Genomic DNA, 19,373 nt, shown 5'->3' with positions numbered 1-19,373 from the left:
AACTTTGTTTATAAACAGAATTGGGGGAGAAGAAGGGTCTGTGTCTCAGCTCTGGCTGAAGATGCGGTGCTATTAGGGTGGGGAAGACAGGGCGAAAGGGCTGGTCACTTCCTTCTTTCATCTTCTGGATCTGGAAGAAGAAAGGAAGCGGGTAGAGCAGGTGGGCACAGGAGGGAGAGCTGCATCTCCGCGTGCATCTCCATCACACTCACCTGGAGGGGCCTGTGGCCCCCTTCCCTACTCACCTGCCGTGTGCCAGACCCCAGCCCGCCCCCAGCCACCACAGCCCCCGCAGCAGAGACAGCCAGCGCGACGACGCAGCGCAGCCCAGCAGCCTGGAAGGCCAGGACGCAGCCTCACAGCTGCCAGTGCCCACAGGAAGGGCACGGCCCTCGCGTGGAAGCGGGCAACAGCAGCAGCGGCCGGCTCCGGGGAGAGCTGCGAGCGCAAGTGACCGCAGGGGTGCGCGTGGGCTGGTGGGCGAGCGGCAGGGTACAGCAGCTGGGGCAGGGTGTGTAGGGAAATACCTGTGACACGTTCAAAGACATGGAGGAGGGGGGCGGTTATCCTATGGCCAGAGAGGACAGAGAGAGGCCGTTATCGAGGGGGAAGGAGGCCCACAGGGCTGAGCAGGCTGGGGGGAAACCCCACCAGTCATGGCTGGAGTGGGGACAGGGCTTGGGCTGCCCTCCCTGGGGACACTGGTCCCGCCAGGGCCAAAAGGAACTTACCCACCTGCAAAGGAAGAGGGGAGTGAGGTGTGGCACGGATTCGCGGCGCAGAGGGCGGGGGCTGCGCTCAGGACTGAGGACTAGGGAAGAGGGATGTCCCTTACCCTCCAGATAGTTCCGAGCAATGAACTTGAGAAGCTCGTCTAGGCCAATGACCGGAAGTGAGATCTTGAGGACCATGAGCCACTGGGTAAAGTCCAGGGCCCGGAGCTTGAAGATCATCTGGGGTGGAGACAGCAGCCATCAGGAAAGTGTTTTCTCAGGAAGAAAAGAAGGAGCAGGGTGCTGTGAACTACCCTCCTCTGTGAGCACCCTATGGCCCCAGGCGTGGACTGACTCCCTGGAGTCGGGGACAGGGGACAGCAGAAGGCTCACCGGCAGGGGGTCAACATAGAGGATGAGGAAGTGGAGGGACATGGACAGGCAGATGGAACCCAGCAGCCAGATGTTCACCCAGGGTGGCATCCGTAGTAGAGACTGGTTCTCAGACAGGCTGTGGCAAAGGCCAGGCAGATGGAGGGATAGACAGGAAGATGTGGTGAGGCAGAGTAGCGGGAGGAGAGGTGGAGGGCAGGAGAACAGGCTCAAGAAGGCACATCAGGGCCCACCCAAGTGGAAAGGACCTACCTATTGAGAGCATTGCACATCTCAATGGTCACCAACACAGACAAGGCCATAGTCATGGGCTCAGGGGCCTCAAAGACCTCACAGTCCAGGCCATCAAATTCAGGGTTGTGCTCAGTGCACTGCATAAAGTGAGTCTATAAAAGAAGAGACAGCAGTCTGAGATCCACAAAAGCCTTCAAGATGCCTCCCAGTGCCCACTGCCCCATCCTCCTACCAGCTGGTGGTAGCTGACATGAGGCCCGTCTTCTGCATACAAGAACCACCAGGCAGCTGCCCCCACAGTGGCTGCACCCACGTAGCCTGTGGAGGCGAGAAAGGGAGTTCAGGTCAGGGCTGAAGAGATAACACAGCTGGAGACAGCTGGTTGAGGAAGAGGTGCCTTTGGGCAGCTTGACTTGGGAGAGGTTAGCATCAGGGACAAAGGTCAGTCCCAGGGGCTCGGAAGGGTTGTTGAGTCCCTTCCTGCTCACCCCCAATTGCCATGTAGCGGAAAAAGAGCCAGCCGCTGATGAGAGGCTCCTTGGGACTCCTGGGGGGACGGTCCATGATGTCCAGGTCAGGTGGGTTGAATCCCAGAGCCGTAGCAGGGAGCCCATCGGTCACCAAGTTCACCCAGAGCAGCTGCACAGGGATCAGGGCCTCGGGCAGCCCCAAGGCGGCTGTCAGGAAGATACTGCCGAAGGAAGGAGGTCATACACTGATCCTGCCCCAAGTCCCATGATCACCCCTTTCAGCCCTGGTTTTTGTTTTTGTTTTTGTTTCTGGATGCCCGCCCTGGCTACTCACCAGACCACCTCGCCCACGTTGGAGGAAATGAGGTAGCGGATGAACTGCTTCATGTTGTTGTAGATGGCTCGGCCCTCCTCCACGGCAGCCACAATAGTGGAGAAGTTGTCGTCAGCTAGTACCATCTCAGAGGCTGTCTTAGCCACAGCAGTACCAGATCCCATGGCAATGCCAATCTCGGCCTTCTTCAGGGCAGGGGCATCATTGACACCATCCCCTGTCTGAAGGCAGAAGGAAGGAGAAAGTGAGAAACTCAAAGTTCCAGACACCTTATGCCCCTCCCTCAGACTCCAGGCAGAAACTGAATCCCTCTCCCCTGTGCATGTCACTGGGGCCTCTGAGCATGCCTGGGGACACTCAGAGCCTTGACCCAGGCAGCCCTCTGGAGCTGCTCACCATGGCTGTGATCTCATCATAGGACTGCAGGTACTCCACAATCTTGGACTTGTGTGAGGGTTCCACACGGGCGAAGCAGCAGGCGCGTCTGCAGGCTTCCCGCTGCTCAGCCAGGGGCAGATCATCAAACTCACGGCCAGTGTAGGCCCGATCTGTCACCTCCTCATTCTCCGAAAAGATGCCAATCCGTCGGCAGATAGCAATGGCTGTACCCTTGTTGTCCCCAGTGATCATGATCACTCGGATCCCAGCATCACGGCACAGCTGGATAGAGCCTGTGACCTCCTTGCGGGGTGGATCCAACATGCCCACAACACCAACAAACGTCAGGTCCATCTGGAAAAGACGTGGGTGGCCACCGGTTAAGGAGTGATCTGGTACAAACAGGAGGAAGTTCAGAGGAAGATGGGCGGTGATGCTGGGGAGGCTGGAGCATGCTGCCGTGGGGCCTGGTGTTAGACATCTACACAGGAAGCACAGGCACGAAACATTTCTCATATTCCTTATAATGCCTGCGTACTCTGCAGTGCCGAGGCCTGCTGCAAAAAGGAGAGCTGAAGCTGGGTGTGGTGGGTACACCTGGGATTCCAGCCCTCAGGAGGTAAAGAGAAGATCATGAGTGTGAGTTCAGGGCCAGCCCCGGCTACATAACAAGACCATCTCAACAACAACAACAAGAAAAAATAAGTAAAAATAAGAAGAAAAGAAAAGCTACATGTTAGCATGGTAGTGTCTCCTTAGCAGACCTGTCACTAGTCCATCCCTCTGAGCACATCCTGTCACCTAGCAGGCTATAATCTGCCCCCATAATGCAGGCAGTGAGCTTTTGGGGCTGCTCAGAGCCCACAGCAAGCGGGAAGCCTGTATCAGGAAATACATTAATCACCTCAAAACAAGCTCAGACACTGCACTGGGTGACAAGGATTCCCTTCTGGAATGCAACATCACCAGTCCCCAGAGCACAGTTAATGTAGATGGTGGCTGCAGGTGCAGCTCGGGCATCGCACACCTGCCTGTCCCCAGGTTCCAGCCCCAGCACCACACGCAAAGCAGTACTGGACTAAATCATCTTCCCTTGGCTTTTGTTTTTGTGGTTGTTTTTTGAAACAGGGTCTTTTTCTTTTTTCTTTTTTGGTTTTTCGAGACAGAGTTTCTCTGTGTAGCTTTGCACCTTTCCTGGAACTCACTCTGTAGCCCAGGCTGGCCTAGAACTCACAGAGATCCCCCTGCCTCTGCCTCCTGAGTGCTGGGATTAAAGGCGTGTGCCACCACCGCCCGGCTGAAACAGGGTCTTGCCTGTGTAGTTGAGGCTGGCCTACCTCAGTTTCCTGAGGGCTAGGTTAGATCTAGCTGGGTTAGATGATTCATAAACCTGCCACCCCTTAATGCCCTGTGATTTGAGGATTCATAGTGCACAGTCATTGACTTGATGCAGTAGGGAATGACAAGCGGTGGCCGGGAAGATGGAGCCATCGGGAAAACTGCCTCAACACAATTCCCAAAACAGAGTCCTTCGCTGGCTCACCTCATACTCCATGAACTTGGCTGAGTCATCCAGAACCATCTCCTCTCGTTTGGGCGGTGTGTCCCGGGTGGCCAGGGCCAGGCATCGTAGGGTGTCCCGACCAGTGCCCCACTCCTTGATCACTGACATGATCTTTTCCTTCACGGGGCCTGTCAACGGCACACGGGTTGTGCCCACACGCACGTAATTACAGCGGTCGATGACTCCCTCAGGGGCACCCTAGAAAACCAGAACAGCATTCAGAGACTCTTGCCTGCCTTCCAGGGTACCGAGGGCAGGCACTGGAAAGGGCCCCAATGCTAACAGAAAGCTTCTGACCTTGACAAACATCTTGTTTCCTACAGCAGCCCGAGACGACTTAGCCGGGGAACAGTAGACAGACATAGACTTTCTGTCTCGGGAGAATTCCAGGGTGAATTCCTTCTTCATCAGTTGGCGGATCACCTGGGAGGTAAAGACCAGATCCCTTTAAAGCAGTCTGAAAGGATCTGGATGTCAGAGTAGACCCCGTGCTGGGGCTGAGTCTAAGGCAAAGCCGTTACCCACAAGACAAATGCAGAAACTCCAGGGCTGGCGCATACCATTTCCACCGTGGGCTGATTTTCAGTTTTGTAGTACTGAGGATAGACCTCATGGCTCACACATGCTAGGCAAGTGTTCTACCACCGAGCCACTCCCCAAGTTCAAGTGTCCAGTTTAAAGCACGAGAGAAACAGAGTGGCCTTGCATGCTGCTACCCAACAGCACATTCAGTAACCGAAGACATGTAGCCTGCACCGTCCAATGTGGTGTCAGTGGGGAACAGAGCCAGTATGACCAAGACTCTGAGACAGGGTCTCTCACTATAGTCCGGGTTGGTGTTGAACTTACAGTAATTCTCCTGCCTCTGCTTCCCTAGCACACAATGAAAAATGAATGAGAGCCGTGGCCAAGCATGATGAGTTATGCCTATAATCCCAGCACTTGCAGACTAAAGCTGGAGTACTGGCGTGAGTTTAAGACCAATCTGGGCTGTGCAGCAAGGCTTTATCTTAAACCAAAATGAAAATAGTAATAATAATAATAATAATATAATAATAATAATAATAATAATTAGCCTTTATTTACCAACTACATCACAGATGGGGCTAAGGCTTTACTTGGCGGTAAAGCACCAACCTAGCATGTGAGAGGCGTGGGGCTCAATCCCAGCACCATATACAAATAAAAAAACCATCCACAGACCCAAATAAAAATAACAAGAGCTTGGGAGGTGGCGGTGGAGGCATTTGCCCAGAGTTGTGAAGCCTCAAACTCCGCTTGTTTGTTACATTAAATAAAGCAGAGCAGAGAGGACTCAGTGGGTAAAATCACTTGATGGCCACACAAGCCTGATGGCCACACAAGCCTGATGGCCACACAAGCCTGATGGCCACACAAGCCTGAGTTTGATTCCAGAACCCATGGTGAAAGACAAGAACCAACTCCCCACCACACACAAAGAAATAATAATAAAAAAGCAGTAGTGTGTATCTTGCACATACAAGAGAGGAAAAACTTACAGAAGTAATATTTTCTTTAAAAAAGGAAAGAAATTTGCCTAGTACATATAAGTTCTGCGTTCCATTTCCTAGTACCAATGAAGAAGTATAGGAAGAGACAGAGGAAAGCCAGCCACAGTGGTGCACACTGTTAATGCCAACACTTGGGAGACTGAGGCAGGAGGATGTCAAGAAAGAGAGCTGTAAGTAACATGATAACTCAGAAACCAGCAAGCGTTCACAGCTGGAGTCCAGTGAGTGCCAGCACTGGATGTGTCCTGGAGAAGACCTCACCGTGTGGGATCAATGGCTGCACAAGCCAGACCCCACACCAAAGACCTGAGAGCTGATGGAAACCAATGTGCTGTGGCTGAACTCAGGGCCAACCCAGCAGGTGGCACCATGGTTTCCATCCAGCTCTGTCCAACTCTGGGTCACAAGAGGAAGTGACCTTCCAGGGTATTGAGCCATATCACTATAGGGAAAAGGAGTTTCACCAGAGCTCAGCCTGGCTTGGAAAAGCTGTGGATGAAGCCACTGCCTACCTAGTTGGGGTCCCAGCACAGATACAAGGCTTTGTCTGTCTGGGTCTGCCCAGATCTTGGGTCTAGGCCTGTGGAGGGCGCCCTGACTCACCGAGTTGCAGGCGTTAGCCCTCTCCACTTTAGAGAGGCTCCTCACTTCAGTGTTGAACACATTCATCTTCTCCACCAAGGTGGTGAGGGCTGTCTCCGTGGCCTCGCCCACCTTCTCATAGACACCTTTGGTCTGAAATGGACAGAGGAGGGAGAGGAAGTGTGTGCCCGGATCTCCTGTCCTCACCCAACACACCCATCTTCATCTGGGTGGGACAAGAAGAAGCCAAGCACTCCCCTTGCATTTACGTTTGCTCCCTAAGACCCCTTCCTCCTGGAACACCCAGGAGGCACAGACTCTGAGCTGCGGGAACGGAACGGGGAGCTTTGGGGGTGGAAGGTTACCTCATTAAAGTCCAAGGAGGAGTCATTGCAGAGGGCACAGATGGTGGCCAGCTCCACCAGCCCATCATACTGCCCTGCTCGGATTGGCTTATCATTCTTCAAGCTGGCAGCAAGGTGGGAAGGAAGACAGGAGAGAAATGGAGGAGAACGGAGCATGAGATGCAGAGAGCACAGAGAAGCAGACAGGCATCGGGAGGGAGAGGAGACAGTAATGAACTTGGAGGTGGAGGGTCGGAGAGAAGATGGTTGGGAAAAAAGGGAGTGGAAAAGGAAGGGGAAAGTAGGAGGAGATCCCAAGTAAAGGAGGTGGGGGGTCTGCACACAGCCCTGAGGAGACTCCTGGATGACTTACACCTCTCCCTCGGGCGCATAGGTGGAGCCGGTGATGGAGAATTCATTCAGTGAGCAGACATCCCCATCCACCTTGTCAATGATGAACATCTGCAGGGGAGAAGGGCCACACAGATATTCCACATGCCCATCCCTGAGCGCAGGCATCCTGAAGTTCAGACTAAGCAAATTTCCCAGCATTTCCCCCCAATTCTCTCCTCCTTGACCTATACTGCTCCCTGTCACTCCAGGGTTTTGCAAGAATTCTCCATGTTCCTTGTCAGAGGCCTTAAAATCCAGTTACTGAGGGCTATGCTAGGCCTTCTCCAGATCAGTTCATAGATGTGTACAACAGAGTGTGATGGAGACTGGGGCCAAGTGTACCCCAGCTTGGGGTACTGCAAGTGAACAGCAGCTCCATCCTCAGCTCCAGTGCTGATGCTGGAGCTTCCTGCAGGAAGAGCTGAAAATGTGAATCCTTTTCCTATGGCATTGTCCTTAATTCATTTTTATAGGGGAGCAAGAGCCATGTCCTACAAGCCTGTGTTCTGGCTGTGAAGCCCATGTGTTAGAGATAGGTAGAGGGCGTGATGCTCAGGATAGCAACTCACTCTGCCCACGCTGTCCACTTCATCTTTTTGGTTTTTTCTTTCTTTTTGGTTCTTCAAGACAGGGTTTCTCTGTGTAGCCCTGGCTGTCCTGGATCTCATTCTCACAGAGATCCACCTGCCTCTGCCTCCAGAGTGCTGGGAAGTAAAGGTGTGCACCACCACCACCGGGCATGTTCACTTCATCTTGATCCTACTACAAACTCTTTGTTCTTCAGAGAACCATTTTTAAAATTTTATTTATTTACTTATTATTGTTCATTTAATTTTTTTTGGCGGGGGCAGTTTCAAGACAGAGTATCTCAGTGTAGCTCTGGCTGTCCCCACTCTGTAGCCCAGGCTGGCCTCAAACTCAGAACTCAGAGATCCGCCTGCTTCTGCCTCCCAAGTGCTGGAATTAAAGGCGTGTGCCACCACTGCCCAGCGTTCATTTACTTTTTGAAACAAGATCTCACTCTATGGCCCAGGCTCTCCTGGAACTCACAAGGCCGGCCTTAAACTCCTGGCAATCCTCCTATGTCAGGCCTAATTGTTTATACCAGGCTTTCATCCATTTACTCATTCATTCATTCATTCATTCATCCCTATGTGCTGGGGCTAGAAGACAGGCCTGTGCATGCTAGGCTAGCACTCTGCACTGAACTATGTCCTCAGTCCTACAGAAAAGCCATTTTTATGTCAAAGGCACAATATTCCACAGAACTCTGTTTAGGGCAGGTGGGGTATCAGCGGCTAACACCTAAAAGAGCCCATGAAGCTAAGTGTGGTAGCATCAGCCTGCAATCCAGGCTCTTGAGAGTCGGAGGGAGGCAGGAGAATCAGGAGTTCAATGCCAGCCTCAGCCTGGGTTACATGAGATCCTACCCCGGGAAGAGAGAGAAAGAGAGAGGCAGACATTCTTAGACGAGAAAGAAAACAAATTCAAATCTCTTATTTTTTTGTGACATGAAGCATTTTCTTCCAGTTATGAACACAGTGGATGGATCACATCAGAATTAGCACCACCTGGGGCTTTGGGTTGAGTGGGGTGGCACAGACCCGTAGGCTCAGCTATTGGCAGCCAAAAGTGGGTGGATCATTTGAGGCCGACAGTTCAAGATAAGCCTGGAAAAACCCTGACAAAAAAACAAAAAACCTCTAAACCAAGGTGTGGCTTTGTAGGACAGGACCACGGATGCCTGTCTGTCACCCTGCTTTCCAGAGCACCTCACACTCAGCAGCTCTTGGACACTCTACCCACTGCTGGAGCTTATTCTGAATAAATAAGTAGATGTTGCTAAATTACACATTTGCTTTAAAATTTTTTTGAGAGCTGTATTTCAATCAATGGCTTATTTTTGTTTTTTAAAAAGAATACTGGGTAGGTGTGGTGGTGCACACCTTTAGTCCTAGCACTCAGGAGGCAGAGGCAGGAAGCTCTGTGAGTTCGAGGCCAGCTGGGACCACATAGAAAGTTCCAGGCCAGTCAAGGCTATATAAAGAGACTGTCTTGAAAAGGGAAAAGGGCTGGCTGGCTGTTTAGGGGTCAGTGAAATGGCTCAGTGGGTAAAGGCACTTGCCACCAAGCTTGATGATCTGAGTTCAATCCCCGAAACATACATGGTGAAAGAAGTAAAAGAATAACATTCACTCTTTCTGAAATAAATAAATAATTTTAAATTTTTTAAAGAAATGCTGCTTAGGACCTATGCCAGCCTCACTGGCCTTGTCATGAAGTGGTCACTCTAGGGGTATGGGCTTGCACAAACAGAAACTACTGAGCCACAAGTACTTGGGTTTGGAACTCAATTCTGCTGCTTTTTTTTTTTTTTTTTTTTTTTTTTTTGATACAAAATGTCACTGTTGCTAGACTGGCCTTGAACTCTTCAGTGGAAGTGATCCTTGTACCCTACCCTCCCAAGTAGTTGACACTCTAGATACAGGAGGCAGGGCCTAGCTAGCCTTTAAGCACATAGCTAAGGCAGTCCTCACATTCACAATGCCCTGCCTTTACCTCTTGAGTACAAGGATAACAGGCAGGAACCATTATGCCCGGCTCTGCTATTTATAAGTTTTGTATCTTTCAGTGAACCCCTAAATCTCCCTAAGCCTCAGTTTACTTTCTAGAAAAGTGGGGTTAAAGAGAAGGTCCCTGAATGGGCTAGTGTAGAGGATCAGAGATACACACAGGCCAGGGGTAAGGCTTGGGGTGGCTGTTCTGTTTTTGTTGTTGTTGTTGTTGTTGTTGTTGCTAACCTGACACAATTAGAGTTACCTAGGAAGACAGAAACTGAGGACCTGCCTCCATCAGATTAGCCTGTCGGGACATTTTCTTGATCATGACTGATGTGGAAAGGCCCAGCCCACCACAGGCAGGTGGTCCTGGGGTGTATAGGAAAGCAGACTGAACAAGTCACAGGGAGCGAGCCAGTGAGCAGCACTCCTCTGTTCCTCCATGGGGCTTGTTTTAAGCTCCTAGCTTGAGCTTCTGCCTTGGCTTCCCTCAACGATGGCTGTAAGCTCTAAGATGAAATAAAGCATCTTCTCCCAGAGCTGCTTTTGGTCATGGTGTTGATCACAGCAACAGAAAGCAAGCCGGTAAGCAGCTTCCTCCATGGTTCCGGCCTCTGCCCCTGCTTGAGTTCCAGCCCTGACTTCCCCCAATGATGGACTGTGATTGGGACACAGAAGCCAAATAAACCCTCTCCTCCCCAGGTTGGTTTTAGTCAAGTTTTATAAAAGGAACAGAAAACAAACTAATACGGCCCTTTCCTTGATCTAGGGGTGGCACTTAATCTACCCTTGAGTATTTCCCAGGCCACACTGAGAAGCCACTAGTACAGAAGCCCATCTTCAGAGGGCTCATGTCACCCCACCCCCACCCCCATGCTTCTCCTGACCTTGCAAACTGACATCTGGTTGGTGGTGAGGGTCCCTGTTTTGTCGGAACAGATGACAGAGGTACAGCCCAGAGTCTCCACAGAGGGCAAGCTCCTCACGATGGCGTTCTTCTTTGCCATCCGGCGGGTACCCAAGGCCAAGCAGGTGGTGATGACAGCAGGTAGCCCTAAGGGGATAGAGATGGTGTGAGCAAAGGAACCAGGAGAAGGGAGACCTAGTGTGGTTGCTACATAACAGCCACCAAAGCTGTCAGGACCTTCTCACGGGACCTGTCATGGTTACTTTATCTGGAGCTATTTTTGCCAAGGAGAGAGCCGATGTCTCACCTTCTGGGATGGCTGCCACAGCCAAGGCCACAGCAATCTTGAAGTAGTAAATGGCTCCCCGGAACCAGGAGCCCCCATGGACAGGGTCGTTGAAATGTCCAATGTTGATAAGCCAGACGGCCACACAGATGAGGGAGATGACCTTGGACAGCTGCTCCCCAAACTCATCAAGTTTCTGCTGCAGTGGGGTCTTGTCCTGCTCAGTGGCAGCCATTTGGTCTCGGATCTTGCCAATCTCAGTGCTCACACCAGTGGTGGCCACGATGCCCACGGCCTTGCCGGCTGCAATGTTGGTACCCTGGGAAGGTGAGGAAAGAGAGGGTCAGGCAAGTGGTAGGCCTCATGCCACAGGCCAGGGGCCTCATCTCTTCCTCCACTGCCGTGCTCCCCTCCACAGCCAGCTCCTCTGCCTGGTCATGTGACTGCTTACTGAGAAGAGCATGTTCTTCTTGTCCTGGTTGACAGCTCGGGGGTCAGGGACAGGGTCTGTGTGCTTGATGACGGATACAGACTCTCCTGTGGAGAAAGGACCGAAGAGTTTTCAGGCGACAGCACGTCTCTGTCCCTAACATTCTGACACTTTGCAATCAGCAAGCCAACACTCCGGCAGTCTTGCCTCTGGAGGAAGGTGACTGGGGCCAGTAGGAAGCCCATTGCCTTAGAGTTAAAGGACACTGACCAAGCCTAGTGTGTGACTTTGATCGCTTAACTTCCATTTGCTCCTCGTGTCCTGGTGAAAGTCAAATAAATCGGTGGACGTGAAGCATCTGTCAGCTGCATAGCACACTCCTGGGAGACTACCAGTATGGCCTCCCCACCAAGGACAGAGGCTCAGGTCCTCCTGCTGTGGGCCCAGTTTACACTGTTTCCCAGAGTTTAAAGTGTGTCCAAAGTCCCCACCCTATCCTAGAATCCCTCATTTGAGGACTTTTCGGGATGTTGGAGAGGACAGAACAATTTGACAGAGGTGAGTTCTTTCTTTCTTTCTTTCTTTCTTTCTTTCTTTCTTTATTTATTTATTTATTTATTTATTTTTGGTTTTTTGAGACAGGGTTTCTCTGTAGCTTTGGAGCCTGTCCTGGACTAGCTCTGTAGCCCAGGCTGGTCTCAAACTCACAGAGCTCCACCTGCCTCTGCCTCCCGAGTGCTGGGATTACAGGCGTGCGCCACCACCACCCGGCGGAGGTGAGTTCTTATGTCCACATAGAAGATGTAGGGCAAAGACTATATGGAAAACGGTCACAAACATCCTCTCCCATGCCCCTTGTGACAGAATGAAGGCTGAACCACACCAAGGATGCTACCTCAGAGCTAAAGAGGTCCTACTGTGGGATGCTCCACTTCATCCACCTAAACCTTTTTCTCTGTCTACCTAGCCCCTCCCTCACTACGCCCTCCTACCTGAGCCAGCCTACCTGTCAAGATGGACTGGTCAACCCGGAGAGTGGTGGATTTGATGGAGAGGATGCGGATGTCTGCCGGGACTTTGTCCCCCACTGTAGAGAAAGGAGTGAGTTCAGCTGGGAATGGAGCTTTCTTTCTTCCCAATCTCTGACTCCCTCACACCACCATCCTTCAAACCCTACAGCATCCAGCCATTCACAGGCCTTCAGCACAAGAGTCCCAGTCCATCCCCACCCCAGAGATACTATCCTGTTGTCCCCCACGGAATGCTTCTCTTCCCACTGGCTGCAAGCCTGAGAAGGGATGCTCACAGATCCCTGGAGTGTGGTGTGTGCGCATTAAATGTATTCTGAATGTAACTGAAAGGAAAAAGCTGGGGACCAGCCAGCAAAAACCGAGAGAGGGAAACAAGAGAAAGGTAAAGAAGGAAACGTAATGATGTAACGCAGAGAAGAGAGGGTGCCTCGGAGGATCGGAGAACAAGGTGGGTGCCGAGAAAACCCAGGCCAATCGAGAGAGAAAGTGGAGCATGGCGCTGAGCAGGATGCACAGAAGGAAGTGTGAGGGAGCATTCCTGACTGGGGCTCAGGTCTTCACAGGGGAAGTGGGAAGCCGGACTGTGGAAGCACCTTGGCAGGGGCTGAGGAAGACACTGCCAGACTCGAGATCTTTTGGGGGACACACACCCCTCCTCAGGCCTCCGCCTAAAGCCACCTTGGTCCCACGGGTGGAACTGGGATGAAGCTCACTTGCTTCCCTTTCTCTTGGTTTCTAAGGTCCCTCCTCCAGTGCCAGAGGAAGCCGGAGGAGAGAGGGAGGTCAGCAATGGGGTCAGGCAGACGCCCTCGTCACCAAAGCCCAAGTGGTATTTATAGACATTCATGGCACTGACCCCAAACTGTCACCATAGCAGGACTGCCCTGTGATGGAGCTAGGGGGCCTTCAGCCCACCAACTTTCCACCCCATGCTTCTCCTGGTGGTGACATGGTATAGACGGTGACATGGTTTGAGGGAAGGAAGCTTAGAAACACACATTCCCCAAACTAGGTACCTAAAGTGGTGGAAAGGCCTGCTCAGGGCAAATATAAAAAGCGCTGAAGGGGGCAGAATCCCAGTAATCTTAGCTACCCAGCCCCACCCCTCCCTGAGCCGGCATTAAGTGTCCCTGAGGGGGCAGGGCCCTCCTTGAGCGCCCTCCTCTTAGGTCCCGTGCTCCTAGCTCCTAGAGGACTAGGAGTTACCCTTACATGGTGGTGGGGAGTGGGGGTAGTCATCAGTCCCCCTCCCACCCCACCCCTTCTCCCTTCTACTCTCATCCCTTCCCCTTTGAGAGGCCTCAAGGGCACAGAGCGGTCAAGACTGAAAGCTGACCAAGCTTGTGGTGGGTGGAAGGAGAGGGGAGCCAGGATCGGGAAGGGGTGGAGATGAGGCCATTGGCAGGAACTGGCTTCCACCTGTTGCTTGCAAGTGTTGGCTGACAGGAGGGGGGACAGGGGGTCTGTCTACTGCCTGAGGGACAGGACTAGCTGTTCCTATTGAGACTCTAGTGGGGAGGGGTGCTGTGGCCTGAATGTCCTGGAGTGACCCCTGAGGAGTCTGGGAAGGAGAAGCAAAGACGCCACCATCCTCACAGATACAGAAACAGGACTGGCAGGCCCCCGGCTCCCTTCTTGGCCTCAGACCCAAGGTTTCCCTCCTAGACCATCCATCCCAGCACTTACCAGCCACCTCTACAATATCCCCAGGGACGATGTCCCTGGCCTTGATCCTTTGCACTGACTTTCGGTCAGCCCGATAGACCTTCCCCATCTCGGGTTCATATTCTTTCAGAGCCTCGATGGCATTCTCTGCATTCCGTTCCTGAGGAAGAGAGCAGACGAGAGGGAGGAAGTCCTGGACCCGCAGGAGGCTGGTCTGAGTACACGCAGGAAGGGTGAGGGACATGCAGAGGGAGGAACAGGGATCAATCAGGGATCAATCGGGACCCCAACAGAGAGAAGGACATTGTGGAAAAGGGCTGGCACACGAGGTGGACAGAACCCCACACCGCAGCAGGGGTGCATTTGTTGTACAAAATATCCCCAGTGGCTAAAAACGAGAAGGAAGGTTTTGGACCAAGAGGAAAGGAATTTAAAAAGTAAAAACAAAACAAACAAACAAAAAACAGAGAGCAAGGGGCAAGGAAAGTAAACTGGTAATGTCGGGGAAGAAGGAAATCAGACTAGTACTTATTGAGTGCCTACTACGTGCCATGCATGAACTTTCAGGTTCTTTTCAACTGTATCAGGCCTGAGGAACACAGTTATCGGTCTTGTTTTTCTTTTCTTTTCTTGTTCTATTTCTTTCTTTCTTTCATTTTTTTTTTTAAAAACAAAACAAAAACCCAGGGGCTCACTATGTAGCCCTGTCTGGCCTGGAATCCTCTCTGTAGCCAGGCTAGCTTCAAACTCACAGAGACCCACCAGCCTCTACCCCTGCAACTGTGGGACTGAATAAGTGTGTGTCACCACATCTGACATCGACCCCTTTCCTTCCTCCTCGTAGTGGGATTTAAGTGTGCTCATCCTTGCACAGCTTTTTTTTTTTGCAGACAGAATTTCACATTGTAGTCCAGGCTAGCCTAGAACTCGAGTCTCCTGACTCCGCCTCTGGAGTGCTGTAGGTGTGTGCCAGCACACCTAGCTTACTAGCCCTATTTCCAGGTGAGGAGACAGGCTTAGGGAATGGAGAATGTCCTCAGGGTCACACAGTAAGCATGTGAGTTGTTCCAGCTTTTTCTAACACTCCCTACCAGTCCTGAATGAGAAGACCAGAGGAGCGGGCAAAGCTGGAGGAGATGATGGAGGAGGAGGAAACTGGAAGGAGGCCTGGCCCCTTGCCCGGGGTTGAGACCGCAGTGGGGAGAAGGGGTCAACACTAACCTGCCAAACCCCGACAATGGCGTTGGCGATGAGGATCAAGAGAATGACAAAAGGTTCCACAAAGGCGGTGACAGTCTCCTCGCCCTCCTCAAACCAGGCCAGCACCTGAGAGGGGAAGGGAGAGTCAGCAGGTGCTGACAAGGCCCCCCCCGTGACTGGAGAAGGGGACGGGAAGGCTTTTGAAGACCGCTGCAGAGGTCAGACAGGGTGTAGGAGTGTGAGGCTCTCCACACTGCAGAGCTCCAAGCACCCACACACCCAGCCCGCCTTGTGACGCCGTGCAGATACGCCGCGCAGACACCACACGTGGGGGATTCACTGGGAATGCCCTCAGGTATCCCTGACCAAACCGCTGGCTTGTAAGCAAACCTTGCCAGGACATCCAGGGTCAACTACCCCTACAGCCACATCCATCCCACAGGGACCCAAGCCCAGTAGGAAAATCCCTATGGTCCTCGAAGGGCCCAGCCCACCCACAGCCCTCCCTTCCCGCCAAGGCATGGAAGCTCCAATTTCATGAGAGAACAGGAGGGGAGTAGGGTTACAGGGCCCCCAGCACCCACCCCACCCCACCCCAGCTGTTGCCTCTGCCGGGCAGCAGCCACAGACAAATGTCAAGGAGCAAATCTGAGGAGAGAGGAGGGAGGCTGCCAGCTTAGGCCCAGGGTGCACGGGGCCTAAGATGTTTGACGTGTTTTGCCTCCTAGGCCTTATTTCCCAGCTAAGATGCTAAAGAAACTCTAAAATACAAGACGGACTGCTGGGACAGTGGGTGACAGGAGCCAGCAGCAGGGGCTGTGAACACTGGAGATGTCACAAGGAGAAGGGATAGCTAAGGCTCTGAGGGGGCTGGAGACACCGAGAGGTAAGGATGACGCAGGCTGGGTCAGAGAAGTAGGCGCCAAGTGCCAGCCCCTAATGGAAGCGGGATGTGGTGGAGGCTGGGGACAGTTGAGGTGGGGGGTGTGGAGGGTTGGAGGGGCTGGACGGCACACAGCAGTTACTGTGGTACCAGCAGCACCTTCCCCACATCTCCGAACAAGTCTTTCTTGTGGCCGATCAGCATCACAAGTCGGAGAGGGCAGGGCAGGACTGGTGAAGCAAAGTGGGAACCAACCAGGACAGGAAGGGAGCGGTAGTGGCCCCCACAGTGGACACTGCAGCCCACATCGAAGCTGGGAGCCCTGTGCTTAGGGGGTAACCTGAGCCCTTGAAACCCTTGAAGCTGGGAGGGTGGCTTAGCTTCAGTGTTTTGGCTGAGAACACTCTCAGGGCTTAAAATAAAACCTCTCTGCCGGGGAGGAAGCAAATCAGCACCCCACCCCCAGCTCCAGCATGGAAAATAGGGTGCTTAGGGCTTGGATGAGGGCATCTAGGATGGTAGGTAGGTAGCCAGAAGCAGATCACACGCCCCACACTGTTCTTCAGACAGTCCCCCTGCCCTCGGCACTTACGAAGGAAATGCAGGCGGCCAGCAGAAGGATGCGTACCAGCAGGTCTTCAAACTGCTCTACCACCAACTCCCACAGGGACTTGCCTGGGGAAGAGGTGAGAAGAGGAGTCCCAGGGGTTAAGATCCAAAGGATGAAGGTCTGTGGCTCTGGAGGGTTAGCGTCCAGAGTCTAGAGTGCCCTGGACCTCTAGGTTGATGGGCACCCAGCTTGACATGACAGAAAGAGATAAAACACCCCCAAAGACTCTTCAAATCTGTTGCAATTGTTCAAGGGCGGGAAGTCTCAAGGAAAAAGCATCTGGAGATGTCTGACGCTAAGCTTTGGAGAAGAATATCTGCCCTTTGGATAAGGGCTGTGGGTCTCGGAAAGGAGAAGGCGGGGAGCCGGGAATGGGGCACATAAGAGGGGTGTCATTCAGGAGGGCTCAAGGCTCAGGTAACTTACCTTCCTCAGCAGGGAGTTCTACCCAGGGAAAAAGAAGAAAAGGACAAATTTAGTAGGGGTCCAGCCTCATGCCCTCCACACCCCGAACTTGGTGGCTAAGAGAATCAGGCTATCAAAAGGGCATCTGAAGTTCAAGGTCACCCCATAAAACCTCCTCAAACTCCAGATCTTAAAACGGTTTTCTTTAGTATCCTCCTCCTCCTGCAAGAAGCAGGCAACTGTCCTGAGGAAAAAGACCCCGGAGGAAGCATTCCCACTAGCGGGGTTAGAGGGCAGCCATGCCGTCCTGCTCATCCCTACAGACCCCGGAGGAAGCATTCCCACTAGCGGGGTTGGAGGGCAGCCATGCCATCCTGCTCATCCCTACAGACCCCCGAGGAAGCATTCCCACTAGCGGGGTTGGAGGGCAGCCATACCAGCCTGTCCTCGGAGGGATACTTACCATTGGGGCCGTATTTTTCCAGATGCCGCTTTACTTGGTCTGGGGTAAGGCCTGTGGTCTCGCTCACCCCAAAATAGGACAAACATTCCTCTGTGGACTTGGAGTGTGCGGCCTCCATTGTGCTCCCTTCTTGGGGGCCAGGGGGCAATGTATTCCTTCTTAGGGGCCTCTCACTGGAGGGGGGACTTCTTCAGCGTGTCCACCTGTCTGTCGATCTGGGCTCCTTCCTTTTCCTTGCCTGCCCCCCCCAGATTCTTCCTCCTTCCACAAAGTTCTGACCCCGGTCTCACTTGCAGCAGCCGGCCACCCCCCCAGCCCCCAGCTGGTCCTTATGAGGGAGTGGGGGGGCTGGCTCCCCCTTCCCCCAGATCAGGGATTGGCTGGCTGAGACCCCAGCAGGAGGGGTCAGAAGAGAGAGAGATTTCTGCTGACAGAGAAGAACAGTGGGGCTGCAGCCTGAGATGTCACTCACAAGGGTGGCCCCAGCCCTGGGGGGGGGCAGGGAAAAAATCATTTTCTATTATCTGCTACGGACCCTGCCCCCCCCCCCGCCTCAACTTCCCCAGTTACACTAAATGCCCAATTCCAAGCTCATCCCAACCACCCCTCTTTGCCCTTAGGCCTCATGGCCCCTCAGCCCTCTCCTGTCTTGACCACCCTGAGCCCCGTCCCACAGTCACTCTCCTCCCCTGCCTATGTGTTCAGAGAACGGGGTGGGGGGGGTTATTCCAAGTCTTTGGGGGATCAAAGGAGAAGGGAGAGCATCTTTGGGGGACAGAGGAAGTGGCTCCCGAGAGATAAGGGGAAGTAGGGAAGGGAGATGATCTGTCAGGGGACGGGGCAAATGGTAACCTTACCCCAGGGAGGGCGGCTGCAGCCATCAACAAGGGATTTAGTGTCCAGGCCCTGGTAAGCAAGGCCAGGACTGTCTGCGTCTCCTCAGCTCCCCCCGCCACGACCGCTGTAGCTCAGCCTCTGGGAACACAGCCTTCAGCTCCCCTTGAAACTGGCAGGGAATCCCCCCCCCTGAGGAAAATGGGACACCCAGGTAACCCAAGAGGCTACAGAATGTGCTGATGGCAGAGGCGGAGGGATAAGTGTTTCAGGGTGAGGCAGGGGAATGAGAATTTCCTCATCCCACGCTGGCCTTTAATCCCAGGGGCCTCGTGGTTGACCCCAAAGGTGTGGGGGTCTCAGCAGCTCTGGCCCTGACGCAGCAGCCCACAGATAGAGTGGGGATCAGGCCTGGTTTGGGAGTGCTTTGGAGCTGGGCCTGCCCCCCCCCCCCCCCCCCCCCCCCCCCCCCCCCCGTGCCAGAGCTCCCGAGGACGGGACCCCTGAAGCGAGCGGGAGGGAGGGGTGTGGTCATGAAGGAATGAGGACAGAACCAAGGCAGCAGCAGAGGAGACAGCAGAGACTCTCCTCAGTCTGAGGAGAAGAGGGAAAAGAAACAGCAGGGTCCTGGCAGTGCAGCCTGGGGGGCGGGGCCCCGGGGGCTGGGTGCAAAGCCACAAGTTGTCACCGAAGGGCTGGCCTGGGTGTCAGCTTCCTCCAAAGAACAGCTGCTCTGAGCCACCCTTCCCGACCCCGATTCACCGTGGGGGCATTTTTGGTCTCCACCAAGGCAGCTGCTGGAGGAGCAGACATGGTACATGGGCCAGGATGCAAGGAGGGAGGAAACTGAGGCAGAGACGTTTCCATGGGAGTGAGATGAAAAGGTCAGTGAGGGTACTGCGGCCCTGGAGCACAGGTCCCACTTCTACGCAGGCCTCAGTTTCCCTGCAAAGAACCACGACGGACTTCCCGCACCAGGGTTCCAGCACACGGACTGAATGATACAGCAGCAGAGCCCAGCAGAAGAAGAAGGCCCACTTGTGAGGGGTGAGGGGTGGCCAACACGGACAGACAGAAATGAAGGGCTGAGCCTCAGATGCATCCTGCCTTCTGCCCAGACTTAGGGGAGGGTGAAGTGAGGACAAGGTGTTCCTTCCCGCCCTC

At 53.4% G+C, this 19,373-nt stretch overlaps 1 protein-coding gene across 3 annotated transcripts; it reads right to left on the bottom strand.

Annotated features, from left to right (window-relative positions):
• Positions 1 to 104: 104 nt before the first annotated feature.
• Positions 105 to 17,493, bottom strand: Atp2a1 (ATPase sarcoplasmic/endoplasmic reticulum Ca2+ transporting 1). Of its 3 annotated transcripts, XM_059267131.1 has the most exons (22): positions 17,376 to 17,493; positions 16,934 to 16,951; positions 16,490 to 16,572; positions 15,036 to 15,140; positions 13,836 to 13,974; positions 12,125 to 12,205; positions 11,140 to 11,225; positions 10,710 to 11,007; positions 10,383 to 10,549; positions 6,918 to 7,006; positions 6,566 to 6,668; positions 6,222 to 6,353; positions 4,384 to 4,509; positions 4,066 to 4,284; positions 2,541 to 2,876; positions 2,145 to 2,365; positions 1,829 to 2,031; positions 1,573 to 1,658; positions 1,359 to 1,492; positions 1,107 to 1,224; positions 836 to 953; positions 105 to 130 (listed from the first exon to the last, which is right to left on the bottom strand). In XM_059267131.1, the coding sequence occupies exons 1-22, from the start codon at positions 17,491 to 17,493 to the stop codon at positions 105 to 107; spliced, it is 3,006 nt and encodes a 1,001-aa protein (XP_059123114.1). The 3 variants fall into 3 exon arrangements, with proteins under 3 accessions (XP_059123114.1, XP_059123099.1, XP_059123105.1); XM_059267116.1 differs by lacking the exon at positions 105 to 130 and having other exon boundaries at positions 479 to 953; XM_059267122.1 differs by lacking the exons at positions 105 to 130; positions 15,036 to 15,140 and having other exon boundaries at positions 479 to 953.
• Between the last annotated feature and the right edge of the window lie 1,880 nt (positions 17,494 to 19,373).

The sequence above is a fragment of the Peromyscus eremicus genome, chromosome 1 (genome assembly GCF_949786415.1).
Source record: "Peromyscus eremicus chromosome 1, PerEre_H2_v1, whole genome shotgun sequence".
NCBI lineage: Eukaryota > Metazoa > Chordata > Mammalia > Rodentia > Cricetidae > Peromyscus > Peromyscus eremicus.
Note: the sequence above shows the minus strand (reverse complement) of the source record. Positions and strands in the feature narration are given on the sequence as shown.

Coding starts and splice junctions, on each gene's coding strand:
- Atp2a1 (XM_059267116.1), bottom strand. CDS start 17,493: ATGGAGGCCGCACACTCCAAGTCCACAGAGGAATGTTTGTCCTATTTT. Junction 12,206..13,835: donor GGATATTGTAGAGGTGGCTG/GTAAGTGCTGGG, acceptor CTTTCTCTACAG/TGGGGGACAAAGTCCCGGCA. Junction 1,493..1,572: donor ATGTCAGCTACCACCAGCTG/GTAGGAGGATGG, acceptor CTTCTTTTATAG/ACTCACTTTATGCAGTGCAC.